Source organism: Adiantum capillus-veneris, chromosome 30 (assembly GCF_014529385.1).
Source record: "Adiantum capillus-veneris isolate H3 chromosome 30, ASM1452938v2, whole genome shotgun sequence".
In the NCBI taxonomy this organism is placed as follows: domain Eukaryota; kingdom Viridiplantae; phylum Streptophyta; class Polypodiopsida; order Polypodiales; family Pteridaceae; genus Adiantum; species Adiantum capillus-veneris.
Genome location: NC_140960.1, coordinates 50,521,004 through 50,539,164, shown reverse-complemented (window position 1 = coordinate 50,539,164; position 18,161 = coordinate 50,521,004). Strand labels below are relative to the sequence as shown.

The 18,161-nt window shown below is 43.3% G+C and overlaps 1 protein-coding gene across 16 annotated transcripts in view; it reads right to left on the bottom strand.

Moving 5' to 3' along the window:
- The window catches only part of LOC147417935 (uncharacterized), a 260,362-nt gene extending 249,471 nt beyond the window's left edge, over positions 1-10,891 (bottom strand). For 12 of the 16 annotated variants that reach the window (XM_086506524.1, XM_086506523.1, XM_086506516.1 and 9 more), the window contains exons 1-2: positions 10,151-10,891; positions 9,902-10,062 (exon numbers count right to left, since the gene is read on the bottom strand). In XM_086506524.1, the coding sequence (XP_086362650.1) occupies positions 9,902-10,062; positions 10,151-10,648 (659 nt within the window). In that variant the 5' untranslated portion in view covers positions 10,649-10,891. Of the gene's footprint in view, positions 1-9,901; positions 10,063-10,150 lie in introns of those variants that run through there. The other 4 variants (XM_086506525.1, XM_086506527.1, XM_086506526.1 and 1 more) reach the window with 4 other exon arrangements.
- Between the last annotated feature and the right edge of the window lie 7,270 nt (positions 10,892-18,161).

The following is an 18,161-nucleotide window of genomic DNA, read 5'->3' as shown; positions in this document are numbered from 1 at the left end:
CTTATTGCGATCATGTCTATAGAATCTAAAGACCGAAATGCTGCAGTCATTTTGTCTTTCAATCTTGTACTCAAACAAAATCACACGAGAGAGTACACATAAATAAGATTCATTTTTGGGAATTCCCATTTTAAAGTTCTATATTCATAAATTCATACAGCAGAATACTGTCAGCATATTAGTATCCCTGAAATCCAAAGGAGAATCAGTGACTTTATTCCATATAGGTAATATGTGACAAAAGAGCGGAGTAACTCCCCTCTTGTGCAGTCCCATCTGCACCAGATTCAACCCTGATTCAACCCTGCTGATCTGCGGAATCTCTCTATATAAACGCATCTAGAGCGAAGGCCTCTAGGTAAAGTTCCAATATATGAGGAGTATCTGCTAGGTCCTCCTCCTCCATCCACTTCGTATCCAAGGCCTCTAGGTAAAGTTCCAATATCTGATGAGTATCTGCGACGAAACCGCAATTGATCACGACAAGGAGTACGGAGGTCGCTTTTCTGTACTAGGAGCGATAGGTAAAAGTTGTGCATATGCTCTACGATTCTTTCCTATTGTGTTTGTGCTTTTTGGAGGTACTCCATCCCAGAGGAAGACAGATGCTAGCATGGGATGTGAAGTGCCTCATGGGCATCGCAAAATAGGGCTGAATTGCACACCTGATGTGAGAGGATTTAAGGGCTCAATGCTTGCTGCGAAAACACAGATCTGCAACCTTGAAAATGCTGAAATCCGTCTCAATGCAATGATGAATAATGCAGTTGAGTCATGCCACAATTGATGGGAAGCAGACGGGCCAACTTTGTGAGCAATGGGGCTCCGCAGGGTGCAGAGCCATGGTTGCAAATGACACTATCAACAGGCTGCAAAGAGGGAGCCCTAGACACAGAAAACTAGAGCTAAAGGGAGGGTCGTCTATGGCAAAAATGTTAGATTCTTCATCTCTAGATGCTTCGCACACTATCTACAGGCTCCTTACCACTCACGTGCACTCGCCCTTGGTTGTGGGTTGGCCACCCGTACACCTGCTGGTGGACAAGGATATTAGGCACACTTAGGGTTGTTCAGCACATTTCCCACTTTAGACCTGTTTTGATCACATATTCCCCCATTTATATTGAAGGGTCATATTTTTAGGTCATTGGGCTATATTGAGGATTATTGCCCGACCAGCCCCTATTCTCCTATATATAGGAGGGGGGGCACCCTCTTTCTCATTGTCTTGTCTTGTCTCACACCATATAGCCATCTGGAGTTATTGGGTTGCCAACCTTTCCACAATCTATCTCTTGTCATGTCTCTTCTCTCTCTTTCGTGCCATTGTCTCTTTCTCTCTCTCACCTTCCGCTGCACACTCTGACATGGTATCAAAACACAAGGGTGCTAGATCTGCCATCGCCATCAGCAAGGAGGCCATTTCGGAGTCATTGCGAAGAAATCCTTCATGCCACCAGCGTTTTCAGCCTACCTGCGTTTTTCAGCAAGGGCTGCGTTTTTGTGGCTTGCTAGCGTTTTTGCGACTCTCTCTCCATCGCCATCCTTCTCCACCTCCTAGCGCCTCCTCCTACACCCCTCTGGCTGCCTAGCATTTTTGGCTGACTTGCGTTTTTGATACAGCTAGCGTTTTTTGCAGCAGAGGAGATCTTCTATACCTAGCGTTTTCAGCTTGGCCACCTCAGTGATTGAATGCCCTTCTTCCTTGCCGGATCTACACCTCCTTGGCAACCTCAAGCTTCTTCCATTGCTGCCCGTACCAACTGTTGGACCTTCTACTTCACATTTGGGACTGTTTTGCTGATTTTCAGCCGATTACTTAGTGCATCTCCCGTCCTCTTGCCCCAACATCCGGCATCCGATGTCTCCCGACACCATGAGCGATGTTGAATATTCTGTTTACAGCAGCGTTTTTTCAGCCTCTTTTGCTGCGTTTTTTGGCATGGACAGCACCTTACCTTGGCCTGGTCAGTGACTTCTTGGATTCCCTTCCTGATTCACAGGTCTTTACCCCCTACCCGCACCGGTGTGGCGCTTACATGGTGTGTTTTCATATCGCATTTCAACTTTGCTCCTTCTTTGACATTGAGACGTGGACTCAGATATAGGTTCTGGCACAACGGACGGATCTCCCTCGGCATTACAGATCTTCCCTCCTCAAGGCTCTCTTGCCCTCAGGAAGATGCAAGGGATTGGATTGGTACAGGTACTTATGTGGACGTGGCTTGTATTTCCACTGCTACTTCTCCCTCAATAACCCTCCCTCCCTCTCCCTCAACTGTTGTCTCTCTATTTGGGATTGCCCTATCCACCTCCTTCATTGGTTCTCTGTACGATAGACCCGTGTCTCTTGGCACGCCAGACACTTCTTTTGGACATGTACTCCTAGATATGAGAATCCTTTTGACATATGGATGCCTGCATGGTCTCTCAGGCACTCTGCTCCATGGTGGCTCTCTACTTAGTAGAGCCTCTTCCTTGCTTCTCCTTGGTTTTGTGGCTCCTCCATTTGTAGTTTGGATGTACCTATGCACTACTTACACGATGAAGACCTCATGGATGTTCCTTGCTCTGCTGGTCTAGTTTGAGGCTACGACTTCTACAACACCGGTCATTCTTCCCGATGCATCCTCTCAGCCGTCCATTACCTCACCACACTCCATTACCTTCTCGGGGGGGGGTTCTCCTATGTTGCGTGTCTTCGCGACTTGCACTTGCAGACTCTTTTGGATATTTTGTCCAGACCCCGGGGGTGGATGTGCTCCCATAGGTTGACTTTCCCAAGAAACTCTTGTCACGAAGACATGGCAACTGTTAACTATGTCACGAGGACGAGGCAACTGCTAACCTTAGTTGTTGGTTTCTTTCCAATGATTTTTGTTTTATTTTTGAGACCCTCTTTTTGAAGTTGCAAATGGTCAGACATTGTATAGCCAATGTGAATGGTAGTTTCACCCGCAAACACGAAGTTGGTCGGCACTGGAATTCGTATGGTAAGAGGATGTCTAGGCTCACTTCAAGATCATGTAGGTCCCCCCGTCGCACTTAGCAAGTTGGTGGATACTAGAAGTGAACTCAATAAAGGCATAAAGTCAAGGTGGGATCACCAAAAGAAAGTATCCGACAGTTGGGCCACATTGCACTTTTGGATGCGGTCCCAATGGGGATAGATAGTCAGAAGACCAGTGGGAGCCCAACGGAAGACATCTCCTAAAAATTAGGGAACTGCTATTTTGGGCCATGAAATGTGTTCGCGTCATTACCTTCGGAATGACAAGGGGAACATTTTACAACTCTACCGCAAAGTCACCTGGGCAACCAGTCGGGAGATTTTTAGGCGGCATCCCTGAAACCGGAAATGCTTGTAATCGCGCCAAGTGGCACAAAATGGTGCACTTTCCTCTTGCAGAAAAAATGGGCGCTGATTTTTATAGCTGGGAGGCTCATTTGCAGTCTTCCTGTCACAGGTTAAGAGCTATGGAGTGCATGCTTTCCTCTCTATGTACAGTGTGGTGCTAAGAGTGATGACTTGCACACTACACACTGCTCTCTCCCCTACGTGCAGTTATGTGATGCCCCACAAGAGGGCTCTTCATTTGACAGATGTACAGTTGTGTGGTTTCATGCTTTTGTGCCGGGGCAAGAGCCTCCTTGAGCAGGAACAAGAGCGTTGTTTTTGGACTGTTTTGCAACCGCAATGATGCCAAAAGCATTGGGAACCGCGCCCCACTATTAGACGACAGTTCAGGGGCTGTTTAGGGCTGAAAACAGATGAACAACCAGTAAATACAGCGTGCTGAATTTACTGTTTTTGGGCGGGAATCAGAGGGTTTATGCCAGTAGAAGTGAATTCCAGCAGGGGAATTGGTTTCGGGCAAGTTTTGGGGCTGTTATGCTGCCGAAATTTTGCCATAACAGATGATATCTAGCGGGATACAATTAAAGGATTCCCAGGACTCTTCTTTGTAATTTACCCTCCTAAAGAATAAAGAAATACCGAAAGGGGCGCCAATTTGGGGCCTACAAGTTGTCGGCGTCTGCTCGGAGCATTCTAGCTTCCGAGCCGTGTGTGTGCTTAAGTGTTAATTCCAATCACAGGTTCCTTTTGCAAAGTCATCTCTCTCTCTCTCTCTCTCTCTCTCTCTCTCTCTCTCTCTCTCTCTCTCTCTCTCTCTCTCTCTCTCTCTCTCTCTCTCTCTATGCCACTGCCCGGCATACTATGAGATACGCGGCCGCTTACACTACCTGTTCAGAGAAGGGTTCGGACCTTTTTCTAGAGTCATGAGATACAAGGATCAGAGGTGTCTCGGATCGTTCCTGCTAGAGCTGCACAGACTTAGGGAGAGCTTGCTGAGGACATCAGAGGAAAGACAGCCTCGGAGACGAATCACAGACTTTACACCAGCAAGAGGAGAGCCAACGGAGCAGTCATTACAGCAGATCTCAGAGCCTACTCATACTAGAGGCACACTGCTTGATCGAGCCACGGAGCTTGGCAAATCCAGACATCCACGACCTCGGGGGGTCTCCCGCTACCGACAAAGGCTGCAACAAAAGATACAGATCACTCTAGCTCGACATGCAAGACGCCCAACCAGAGTACTGACCATGGAGGAGGTCGATGAGATCCGACAGCGACCGATGAGAGACTTCATCTGAACCCACAAACCCCCCCCCCCCCCCATATTTCCTTTCTCTTTAGTGTTTTAGATTTAGTTCTTTGTAACTCTGTAATTTCCGTACTCAGACATGGTATCAGATTCACCAATTGTAACTTTTTGGTCTCATAGGTCATTTTGGCCTTTTGAAGACGTTAATATAACATTTCCTTCATTTCATTTCTCTCTCTCTCTCTCTCTCTCTCTCTCTCTCTCTCTCTCTCTCTCTCTCTCTCTCTCTCTCTCTCTCTCTCTCTCTCTCTCTCTCTCTCAGACTCTCTCTCTCTCTCTACGCTCGACTTGCCCTGGAGTCATCTCGACAACTAGCTCTACAAGGCGATACAGCATGTTGGTATGGACAGATGGCATCATGGTTCCAGTCGCATGGTCTCAATATGGATAGATTACCTCCGCTTCAATACTCCTTGGATGCACCCTCCTTGTCTCTCACACGGACAGAGATCACCAGGCTCATACGTAAGGATCTGATTCAACTAAATACCAGGAGCACATGGATACAACCGACACAAGAGTTGGCACGAAGATGGCCTTCTACAGAGAGCATCTTCTCCAACTCACGGAGGACGGATTTGTGACTAGGCCACCATACATGGATACACACTTATCTCATGGAATAAGATGCGCTATTGGACAGATACGCACATCCTCACATCAGCTCCAGATCGAGACTGGCCGATTCCGAGGGGTGCCGGCAGGAGCCAAGATATGTCACCTATGTAACTTAGAGCCAGAGACAGAACTGCACTACACATGCCACTGCCCGGCATACTATGAGATACGCGGACGCTTCCACTGCTTGTTTAGAGAAGGGTTCGGACCTTTTTCTAGAGTCATGAGATACAAGGATCAGAAGTGTCTCGGATTGTTCCTGCTAGAGCTGCACAGACTTAGGGAGAGCTTGCTGAGGAAATCAGGGGAAAGACAGTCTTAGAGACGAATCACAGAGTTCTTTACACCAGACAGAGGAGAGCAAACGGAGCAGTCATTACAGCCTACTCATACTAGAGGTACACTGCTTGACAGAGCCACTGAACTTGGCAGATCCAGACGTCCACGACCTCGGGGGGTCTCCCACTACCGACGAAGGTTGCAACAAAAGATACAGATAACTCTAGCTCGACATGCAAGACGCCCAACCAGAGTTCTGACCATGGAGGAAGTCGATGAGATCCGACAGCGACTGATGAGAGATTTCATCTAAACCCACAAACCCCCCCTCCCCCCCCTTAATTCCCTTTCTCCTTAGTGCCTTAGTGTTTTAGTGTTAGTTCTTTGTAACTTGGTAACTTTGTAACCTGGTAATTTCCGTACTCAGACATGGTATCAGTTTCACCAATTGTAACTTTTTGGTCTCATAGGTCATTTTGGCCTTTTGAAGACGTTAATATAATATTTCATTTCATTTCTCTCTCTCTCTCTCTCTCTCTCTCTCTCTCTCTCTCTCTCTCTCTCTCTCTCTCTCTCTCTCTCTCTCTCTCTCTCTCTCTCTCTCTCTCTCTCTCTCTCTCTCTCTCTCTCTCTCTCTCTCCACCGACGAAGGCTGCATCAGAGGATTCGGATCACTTTGGCCCGACATGCACGACGCCCGGTCATACTACTGACCATGGAGGAGATTGATGAGATCCGCCAGCGACCGATGCTGGATCTCTTGTGATTTTAGCTATCCCAGCTAGCTCATTAGTTCACATCTTGGAGTTTAGGATTCCATAGTAGTCATTTAGTCATTTTGTCATATTGTCATTGTCATTTTCATTTCATTTTGTTACCTTTGTTACTCGGACTTTGTATCAGATCCACCACATTGTAACTTTTAGGTCTCTCTCTCTCTCTCTCTCTCTCTCTCTCTCTCTCTCTCTCTCTCTCTCTCTCTCTCTCTCTCTCTCTCTCTCTCTCTCTCTGTGTCTAAAGTAAAGTAAAGAATTTCGGGTGAAAGCCAAAGCCTACCGCCCCGCGGGCAGGTTTTATCTCCTCCGACTCTTTTGTCCGATATTGTGTGTCTGCTATGGAACGACAAATCATATTGCAGCTTATATATACCCTTGAGACGACTCCTCTCCCGGAAGATTGCAGATACTGCGGTCTCTCTACATGGATAGTGCTTATCCTGTCATCTTCTCTACTATGGTGGACGATGCCTTCCCTATTGAGCCTCTTCTTCTTGCTCTTCCTCCCTCTTCTGCTAGAGCTTCTTTGACTTGGATATGCTACCGGTTTTCCACCTCGGCAATTTCCTCTCCTCGTGGTCAAGAGTGTTCCTCTTCAAGGGGGTGCCCATGTCTTGTCTCATGCAGCTACACTAGGTTCCTCCATCTCAGTGGTGATCATCACCGATGGGCTATTGGACGCTCATCTTAGGTCATTTCCCTATATATATCCTCTTCAGCGACTTATTCCGTAGCTTGCCACTCCATCAGCTTCCTTGTGCGACTTGATCAGAGTTTCCTCACCCTTGGTCATCATCACATTGATGTTGTACGGATTGTCGTGTTGTTTGGCTAGCGCTCCTCATCCTTTTCTCCCGGGATTTACATCTTCTTCAGATTTACAAGGCGTGTTGCATTCTCCTCGACAACTTCTTCGCATCTATAGTTGAGGGGGGGTGTTAGATTCTTCATCTCCAAATACTTCGCACACTGTCTACAGGCTCCTTCCACTCACGTGCACTGGCCCTTGGTTGTGGGTTGGCCACCCATACACCTGCTGGACAAGGATATCAGGCACACTTAGGGTTGTTCAACACATTTCCCACTGGTCACATATTCCCCCATTTATATTGGAGGGTCATTGGGCTATATTGAGGATTATTGCCCGACCAGCCCCTATTCTCCTATATATAGGAGGGGGGCACCCTCTTTCTCATTGTCTTGTCTTGTCTCACACCATGTAGCCATTTGGAGTTATTGGGCTGCCAGCCTTTCCACCATCTGTCTCCTGTCATGTCTCTTCTCTCTCTCTCGTGCCATTGTGTCTTTCTCTCTCTCACTTCCGCTGCACACTAACAAAAAACGCTAGGAATGGGAGATGGAGGGCAATCTACAAATGCTAGAAAAGTGCTCTACAAGAGGGGGGTCAGGTTATGAGTGCCAATGGTTGAATGGTGTGGTCCCTTTATACTTTAAGGTACTCCTTATGTCCTTTATTAACTCTGGGTTGGGCAAATGACTTTGACATGATTCATAAGTCACTTGCAAGAAGCTGCAAATTTTTGGGTGACATTGTCAATTTGCCGCACATCTCCCAACTTTGAAATCAGATTGTCGCGCAAATTAGACCAACACGTTCCTCTAGCCTAAATCTACGTGCTCAAATTGTCAAATGTCACAATAGCACTCATCAAAACATGTGTACAAATCTTGTTACCTAGTGCTTTTCCCCTCTACTTTGGATAGTCTGTCTGATAGGTAGTACGGTCGGTTTGCTGAAAATCTGGATGAGCTCAAGACTACCTTTTGTAGAGAGTTCCAGCCACGCAACTCCAATGTGAGAGCTTGAGACTGGCTGAAGAATCTAGAACTAGGTGTTGAGGCGGAACTTTGCCAAGCTAATGACTAGGAAAAAGGCCCTGGTGTCAAAGTTAAGTCAGTAGCCTGGAGACTTCATGGTAAGAAGAAGAAGAAGAAGAAGAGAGTTTTAACGTTGTAGGAAACTATCCCAAGAGACCTTAAAGATCTAGCCGACGAGGAGTTGAACTCAAGACCTGTTATTCAAGAGGGAAATGGCATAACCAATCTACCACACTTGGGTGATAGAAAGGTTATACCATTTTCCTCTTTTTATTAGCGCGCGCACACACACACCCGAGAAGAAGAGAGTTTTAATGTCGTAGGAAACTATCCCAAGAGACCTTAAAGATCTAGCCGACGAGGAGTTGAACTCAAGACCTGTTATTCAAGAGGGAAATGGCATAACCAATCTACCACACTTGGGTGATAATAAAGTTATACCATTTTCCTCTTTTTATCAGCGCGCGCACGCACACACACCCGAGAAGAAGAGAGTTTTAACGTCGTAGGAAACTATCCCAAGAGACCTTAAAGATCTAGCCGACGAGGAGTTGAACTCAAGACCTGTTATTCAAGAGGGAAACGGCATAACCAATCTACCACACTTGGGTAAGGAAATGGGTTAAGAATGCCCTTCTGCAAGCGACTCACCGAAGTTGAACGAGTTTTGAGGCACAATGCCACTTTGGTGGATTTAACTTTTTCTTTGGGGGGGGGGGGGGGGGGGGGGGGGGGGGGAGGGGGGGGATGGGGGGATCTCCACCACCACCTCCACTGATAACTGATCTGATCCCTTGGCTGCACTGAGGAGGAAGCTGGGAACTTGTCTCAAGAGGTGTGCCAGTGGCTAGTGCCTTAGTACTAAAGTATTTCCTTGCAGAATAAGGCCAATCTAAGCCCTCTCGCTCACATTATTGCAATACTGGTGCAGCCCTCCATGTTTGCATCAGTTTCTAGCCCCCTCACTCCGCGATTTTGCATATTTGTAGGAGCCCCCTTAATTTGGGCAACTTTACCCATTCATAGTAGCCCCCACAGCTGCTTTTTATAAAAGCCTATGTAGCTGCTTTCTTGGCCAAGGAGAGATCATGTTGGCAGCGCAAAGGAGGCATTGCAAGTAGACCATCCAATCAAGAAGAACACTGTAGTCCTATCGCCTGCACATTCATTGTTTATGCAACATAAAGCCAGTAAGCAGGTGGAAGACCCTTAAAGGGGTTTGTTAGAGTTTATCACCTTCTAGATGGAGTTGCAAAAGCTCCCTGGGTTCTCAAAGGGTTGGTCATAAAGGGAGAGAGAGGGCTTTTATGTGGCTATGCCTAGCCATACATGGCCTAGTCTCTCTCGTGTTTAGCTTGTGGTCCATGTGTACCCGACCGATCGTTTATTTGGACTGCCCAGCTGGTGCCCACACAATGCCATTTTATGCCCAATGAGACTCAAGAGGATGCCCAGTTTTAGAGCTACTTTAATTTTGTTCACCCATATTGTGGGTCGTGCGTATAGGGATGGGGCCAGGCGGCCATGAGGCACTATGTATTGGTGGCATTATGTGTAGCTTTCGATTTGTTTACTGACCCTTCAGAAGGTGGAAAACTGATTGTACTACAATGAAAACCTATTTTCAAAACTCAGCAAAGAAACTTAAGTCTCCTATTTGTAACCCCTTAGTATAATGACAATGACACAGCCAAGGTAAGGGTGAGGAAAAGAGAGTACCTCTTGACCATTTTTTGTTTCCCACTCTTCACCCACTCAATCAAAAAATCCATTCTATCTTCATCATAGCTCAATACAAGGCAAGGCTCCCAAGAGCATTCACCTTTAGAAGAATAGAAGCGAGATCTTGCCAGTATCCCTCTTTCATGTCTTTGGTGGGCCTTAACAAAGAACATGAGCACATCAAGGCGAGACTTTCCGTGACAAGGAAAACATGAGGAAACCACAAGAGTAAAAGGAAGAGTGTACCTCCTCAATATCCAAACGAGGATGGCAAAGTTCCAACTCTGGGTTGTGAAACAAATCTAAAGGGAAGGAGAATGTTGTCTTCCTTATATTTGTTGCTTTACCCATTTCTTCTAAATCTTTTTCCGGCTGAGCTTTTGCATCTTTATCTTCTTCTAAAACCTCTAAACCACAGCCTGTGAGAGCTTTCAAGTCTTTTGAAAAGAGTCTATACTCAGGGTTTGGAGGGTAGCTGCCAGCCTGCTCAAAATTATATGATGCATCAGCAATGCATCTGTTCTCTGCTTTAATTAAGGCAAATTCTTCTCCTGATTCAGATTCTGATGAATGTGGCTCCTTGGGTAAGTCCTCAATCAACTCAACGTCCACGGCATACATGTCATCTTTTACTTGAGGTTTATAGAAGACTTTGGGCCATCGAATTTTGACCGGCGCTTGAACTTTGCTCTGCGGATGATAAAGTCTTGATGTCTCTGTGGGTATGGGGTGCGATGGTGCCATGTCAAACACTTTGCAACAATTTTTCTTGCTTGGTCTGCTCCTATTTAACGCGGAAGCTTCATTCTGCTTCAATTACTACTGTCAAAATTGTTCAAAGCTACAGTTTTTTCGCATACTCAAAAGGGGACCCTGTTGTAATTTGGAGTGAGGGTGCCATGAAGGCCATACAGAGCATTGCGCGGGGAGAGAGAGAGAGAGAGAGCAAGAGAGAGAGGCGGAACTGTTTGCAGGCTTAAGGGTGGCTTCACAAACGTCCGCGGACATGCTTTCGACGGACATTTCTTGTCCAGTTACAAAAGGGACTTTTTAAAGGGTTGGCCATTGTTTGCACACAATGTCGGCGGACAAAATTTATGTGCTCATTGCTTATTGGCTAGAAATCGAGCTTTTTGGTGGTTGTCCGCAGGCTTTGTAGCTTGAGCGAGGAGGGACTGCAGTCTGTCGTCTGTCGTCCCAAAAGCAAGGTTGTTTAGTCAGGGCCATCTCACGGCCAAGTTGTGTGTGTGTGCGTGTGTGTAGTGTTGTTTCAGTTGTCCGCTGATGTGGTGGTTGATCATTTGCAAGCACAGCACAGCTTCACGACGTCCGCGAATGTTTGTGAAGCCACCCTAATTCTTCTAAAGGGTTACATTTAAATAATCCTTGAAAGGAAGATGTGAAAGGGTGTGAATGGGCGACGGACAGTAATGGAGTGCCCGATTGGGCTTGAACTCCAACAACCCCCTCAAGTGCAATTTCTCATGTAAACTGATCATTTAATAGGGGGAGGTACCAGGGGAGTAAAAGCTAGAATATTGGTATGGCTGCCAAACTGGCCTCAAAAGGGATCCAAAGGAAGGAAAAATAGGGACCCAAAGGGAGACACTCTGCAAAAGAGCAATGTGCACCAATGGAGCTTAAAAGACCTAAGGTTTAGCTCCATTAAGACTTCCATAGGCTAAAGTTCCTAAATTTAATTCAATTGTCCAATGGCCATAGTGGGGGAAAATTGGATGGTTATGGGAAGACTAAAAAGTCGTCCCGCATCCCTAGGAAGGAGGGGGCGAGCCCTAATGATAGGGGATGAGAGAGAAACACACACAGACACTCCCAAGCTTTTCCCAAAGGGAAGAATGGACACATGGCAGGCTCCTAGCCCAACTGCCCCCAATCTCCCCTCAAATCCTATTGGATGGCCATAGAGGTGGACCAATGAGAATTAGGCTAGAGTAAAATTAGTCTAATCAATTAAAAAATGCTTGATAAAAGAACCAATAGAAATTAAGCTCCCTAGAAGACTATTGGACAATCTATCAAGGGTCCAATGAGCATCCAGCAGACCAATGGCTTGCTTGATTCCTATTGGCCAGAAGACTAAAAGGTCCAATGAGAGTATAAATAAATTATTTAACTACCTTAAGCTCTCACAAAAGGGGAAAGGGAGACACATGTCGCAAGGCTGTCAATTATACTTCTTAATTGTTATTGGCTAAGCTTTGCAGGAGCCAATGAGAAGCTAGCAAGAGCAATTTGGAGGAGGGGTTGACCAAGTAGAGAGAGAGTTGGCATTTTTAGTCGAGCCAACTTTGCTACACACACACACACACACAACTTTTGTGTTCAACAAGAACTCCATCTCCTTCTTCAAGCATTGAGAAGTAGAGGCCTACACCAACAATTCTTGGTTATGGAATGCAAATCCGACCAAGAGCCAAGCTTCAATGGCATGCTCATCTCCTCTACCGTGCTAATTACTAAGCTAAGCTATGCTTAAGATACATCTTCTTCCTCTCAATCTTTCCTCTCAATACATCTTCTTCCTCTCAATACTTCTTTCTCGTAAGATACATCTTCTTCCTCTCAATCTTTCCTCATTCCCTGCTAGCTCTCACCATTTTTTAAGGTGTGTGAGGTCTTGGGACTGAGGCTAGGGACACTAGGTATGTTTTTCAAGTATAATTTGGTGCATGAAGCTTCCATCTTTATTGCACCAACGAGTTTTGTCAAGAAACACAAATATTGTATTGTGCAAAAGTCTTGTTTGATGGAAGAAGCTATAATACAAAGCCTTTTTGGAGGGGGGACTGGTTCCATGTAAATCCGGTCCTCAACTGTTGTCAATTGTTCTATTTCTCTCTCTTTTCAAGTATTGTCTATGCCAAACTAGCTAGGTGTAAATTGCTATGTTGATTTCTCAAACTAAGTACTCTCTTTGCTCACTAGGAACTTATTCTTAATAAAATGCTCACTATGTTATCATTTTCCGCTACACACAAGTTACTAGCGCATTAAATGTTACACAATCAATCAACATCCAATAAGCTTGCAGCATAGATCTATTTTCACACAAGAAAGTACAAAGAATGGCTTTATACATTTTATTAGGTACTAGTCTTTCATTATTTTGGTATTGTTCAGAATCATTGCAAGGAAAAAGAGTACCAAATTTGATACTACACAGAGTCTTGGGTACAAGTGTTTGCACTTTTGGTACTATATATGACTCTTGCTATGCAATTGAGGTTCAAATTTGGTGTTGTTTAGGTAGTATACAAGGTAGCAATAGCTATATAGAAAGCCTCTCTAGCCATGTTGACTTAAATTGGCCATATACATTGGATTCCATGGAAATTGGTGTGCCCACTTCCATTGATGAACCTCTCACTAACCAAGCTTATATCCATAATTATTGGCCACCATAGAAGTGCAAGCAGCAAAGCAAGGAAAGGAGTAACTATTCCTAATGCGAGAAATTGAAGCGGAGATTGATATGAACAATACATGAATTATAGTAATTGTATCAAATTGTGTATTAATAATTGTATTAGATTGTGTATTCAAATAAAGCAGTTGAACTAAGTAATCCAATATATGAAATGCAATGATTGTATTTGGTTCTATATTAGTATTAGGGAATCTAGATTTGTGTACTTGTGAAGAAGAAGTTGTTGCCACCAACTCCCCAGACTCAAGCATAGAAGTAGACCCCCTCACTAATTATCATAGGCTAAGTGACCAAGGAAATACTTGCTCACCTCATTATATAGGTGAGATATCTATTCAAGTGCTCGTAAAAAAGGCATGACAATGTCCAAAATCCTTGTGTTGGGAGCCAGAGAACATATCCTTTTCGTTAAAAAGGAATGCTCCGCAAGCAGGATCCCAAAATCTATAAGATTTTAGAGTATTGTGTTACAAGAGAATTAAGACATGTTCACACCCAAGGTGTGAATCTTTTTGTTGGATCTCAGGTAGGCTAGGTTGTAAGGTAGTTATTTGAGCCTTATTTAATTTTCCATAGCTTTAGGATTTTTTTTTTGCAAAGCCCTAGGTATATAAGCCAATTTTTGTTGGGATCACTAGTTGAGCTAAGCAACAGATTATAGAGAAGAGCTTCTATCAAGGATTTTAACAATATTTCTCTTGTACATTGTGTGCAATAATACTAGTTCCATAGTTGTGATCTCTTACTCTTGCTCTACAACTTGAGTGCTTTTACACAATTTTGAGTTAGTATGAGGTGTCTAGAGGCTTATATCTCTCATATCGCTACAACAAGTGTTATTTGCAAGAGAAATTGGTTAGCATTTGACTTCATTCACCCTAACCTCCACACTCATTTCAAAACCTACATAAGCTGCTTTGGTGTACGTTTTCTATATTATGCACCTCATTCACGTGCACCATTGCATAGCCAATCGTGTGGCACAAGAGAGGTCTGACCACTTTTCAACATAGGAGGCTCTATCTAAGGAGAGAATCAGAAATGATGACATAAAGTGGGAGATAGAAAGTGAATGTTCCCATATGGAGGAGGTAGATGATATGGTCCCTGTCTTGGAAGGATATTGGGCTTTATGCTAGTGTATTTAAACTTGGCAAACTGGCAATGACAGTTAAAAATTACCAAAGATGTGTTACACCTAAGCTATATATTCTTTGTCCTAATTAAATCCAATGGTTAGCTTGCACACACCTTATAATCCAATTTATCACACATAACTAAGTTAGTGATAAGACCAACATCCTTTGGTAACCCAAATTCAAAGATTCTTGAAATTTCAAATTTTACATGCAAAGAAAAGATCAAAAGTCTAGAGAAATCTCAAGTTTTAGAATCTAAAGGGATATGTGTCTAGGTTTCTCCTTGTGTTCAAACTTTCTCTCCCTATGCCAGTGTTTACTGTAATGGTCAGTATTTGCATCTCATCTCTCGTTGTATTGCTCATCCATTTCAGTTGTAGTATCTAGTTTATTCCTCTCATCTGGTTTTTGATGTGATATTGCCTTCCTACTTTGCCTGCTACCATCACCGGCATATGTATGAACCTTGGCAGGCCTAAGTTCTGAGACCATGTGAGTGAGAGAGTCTTTCAACCCTCTCTGAGTGCCTTGTCATGGATTGAGTTGAATGACGAGAGTCCCCAACGCCCTCGATACCTCTCCTTTGCGATTTGACATCAATTTTCTCATTGTGAGACCGAGTTCCATCGTCAAAGTTCTGCTCCGATTCTTTAGCGAGCTGTGTTGATATGGTCCTGATTCTTGATAAAGATCGTGGTGGGTCTCCTTCCCCTGGTTGAACTTCTGGGAAGCATTGTGAATGTTCACTTGACTCCGAATTCCAACTTGGAGACTAAATTGCATTGTATGTTATACGGCGTACGTATAATATGCTTTAAACAGACGTATTATATTTTTATTTGACCGTATTATACGGTGCCACATCACCAAAACCACCGTAGCGTATATTTTATTGGAATTTCGCTCAAATGACATTTCGATCAAAGTATTAATTCGATCGAAATGTTATTCGATCGAAATAAAGTTCTTTATATACCGTGAAACGGACCGTTTTCCTCGTTCCATTGAGCTCTCTTCCCCTTTTCTCATCTATAAGTGAGCCTCAACAACAAAAAAAATATTAAAAAATCGGTTTGAATTTCGTTATAGAATTTATTCAATAGAAATTTAGAGCTTTGGACAAAATCTTTTTTCTAGGTTTTGGAGTTTTGAGTTTAGTCTTATCTGCTCTGTGTGAAGTATATTTTACACCGAGAGGTAAATTAAGTAGGCTAGTTAATGATAAGTTGCATTGTGTAGACGAACATCACACTTGGAAGTGATTCAATAAAATTAAAGTTAGCAGTTATTTGCTTTGTGTTGAACTATGTTCAAACTTAGAAGTAACTTAAGTTAGATAGTTAAAGTTAGGAGTTACTTGTTGTGTGTTGAACTATGTTCACACCTGGAAGTAACTTGGGTTAGATTTATTTAATGATTATCTGTTATGTGTAGAGTAGTACTCACACTACAGACAATCTAGGTAACATAAATAATAATCTCTCTCTTTGTGTAGAGGTATTCTCACACCTGGAAGAGAATTATAGAAGTAGTGAATTTTGATTGCTTGCCATATGTAGAGTTACACTCACACTTGGACGTAATTTAGATAGGTTTTAAAAAAAAATATTGCTATGTGTAGAGTTTACTCACACTTGGAATTTAATCAGATAGATTAAGCAATTTATTTATCATGATTCAGGTGTAAAGTGAGAGCTCACACTTAAAATTTAAAAAAAACTATTTTTGGTGTTTATTAATTAAAGAGGTTGAAAACGTTGACAAATAAAGTAATGTAAATGGTATTAGAGTTTAATTTGAGATGTTTATTTAGTAATTAGTTATGTTTGAGTTTGTAAATCTTAAGAAGATGGTGAAAGGATATGAGTGGAACTACGTAGATGAATTGGTCAGTGGAAAGACTACATCAAAGTTGAAGTGTAAGACCTACGGCCATAATTTTAGCAAAAATGCTCTCAGGATAAAAGAACATGTGTTCAAAATTCCTGGAAATGTTCTAACTTGCAAATACCCCCCAAAAGGTATTGAAGAAAATTTTCCTGAGTGGGCGCTCAGGGCAAAGAGAGCACATCTTGAGGGCAAAAAAAAGGGAGGTCCCAAAATGATGACTTCATCTATGGCTAGGGACATCGAGATGACACTTGAGAATGATCAAAACCCTCCCTTGATCCCTGCTTCAGGTCAAGGAGGGTGTTATTCATCCTTTGCTGGGGATTGTAGCTCTAATCCTACCGGAAGCTCTGCAAACATAAGCCGAAGTGAAGCATGAACTGGAGGAGAACTTGCACCAAGTGGTCCTACTTTGCATCACGCATTTGATAAGCATGGCTACTTGAACTCCATCTTAAGTGGAGGCAAGTATTTGTTGCGTGTGGAATTCCTTTTAATGTCATTCGAAATCCTATCTTCAAAGATGCTTTAATGAGCACAGCGAAAAAAGGGTTTTGTGGTACCTAATTATAATAAGATGCGTACAGAATACTTAGATAAAGTGAAAACTACATCAAAAAATATTTAATAGCGCACAACTCTTGATTATGCCATAGTATGGATGCACAATTGCTCTAGATGGTTGGAAAAATTGTCAGAAGAAACCATTGTTTAATGCGATGTTGATTTGTCCAAGAGGTTCCATCTTTCTTGAGGCAATCGATACATCCTTGAAAGAGGAAACTAGTGGATATCTTGCTGGTGTATATGAGCGTTCGATCAGAAGAGCAGGAGGACCTAAAAATGGGACAGCCATTATCACAAATAATACATCTAGCTACAAATCAGTTGAAAAAGCAATTGAATCAAAGTATCCAGAGATAGCATGGGTTCCATGTAATGCTCACTTTGAATCTGCTCTTAAAGGAGTTTGGGAAAGTTCTTTCTATTAAGCAAACTCTTCTAGATGCAAACCACTTGGTGAAGTTTATAAGAGAGCATTCATTTTCTTATGCTTTGTTCAAAACAAAATCCCCAACCAAAAAGTTATAGAGTTTTTTGTGTCACCCATTTTGCGACAACATATTACGTTTTGTCTACGCTGCAGCAAGTTAAAGCAGCCCTTGTTGAAACAGTGGCAGATAGAAGATGGGGCATTTGGCTTGATAAATATCCCAAGTATGAACCTGTTGCTTCCAAATGCTATCAGCTTGTGAACTCTCCTGTTTTTTGGAGAAATGTAGACAAAATTGTTACTGTCACAGAACCCTTCACTCATCTGATATAATTAGTGGACAAAGAAGCCTCTATCTTTGGACGGGTTTACTGGTACATGCATGAAACCACTCGCAAGTTAAAAGACTGTACATCTTATGCAGGAAAAGAGAAGGCCATGATGATGTCGTTTGTCAAAAGACGATGAAAGCAATTGCATACTCCTTTACATGGAGCAGGTTTTGTCTTAGATCCTAAGTTCCAGATGCACGAGCAATCTTCAAACAATAAAATGATCAGTGATTTCAAGAAAGTGTGTGCTCAACTATTAGGCAATGTGGATGGAGATGTGGCATACACATAGAAGACGACATATACTAGCAGGGAAGGAATTTTTGTGGATCCTTGGCATATAGATGCTATCAAGACTATGAGCGCACCAGTTTGGTGGAAAGAGTACGGTGGAGAAAAAGTGGAACTTCAACATGTGGCTATGAGAGTATTGTCTATTGCCGCCTCGAGTGGT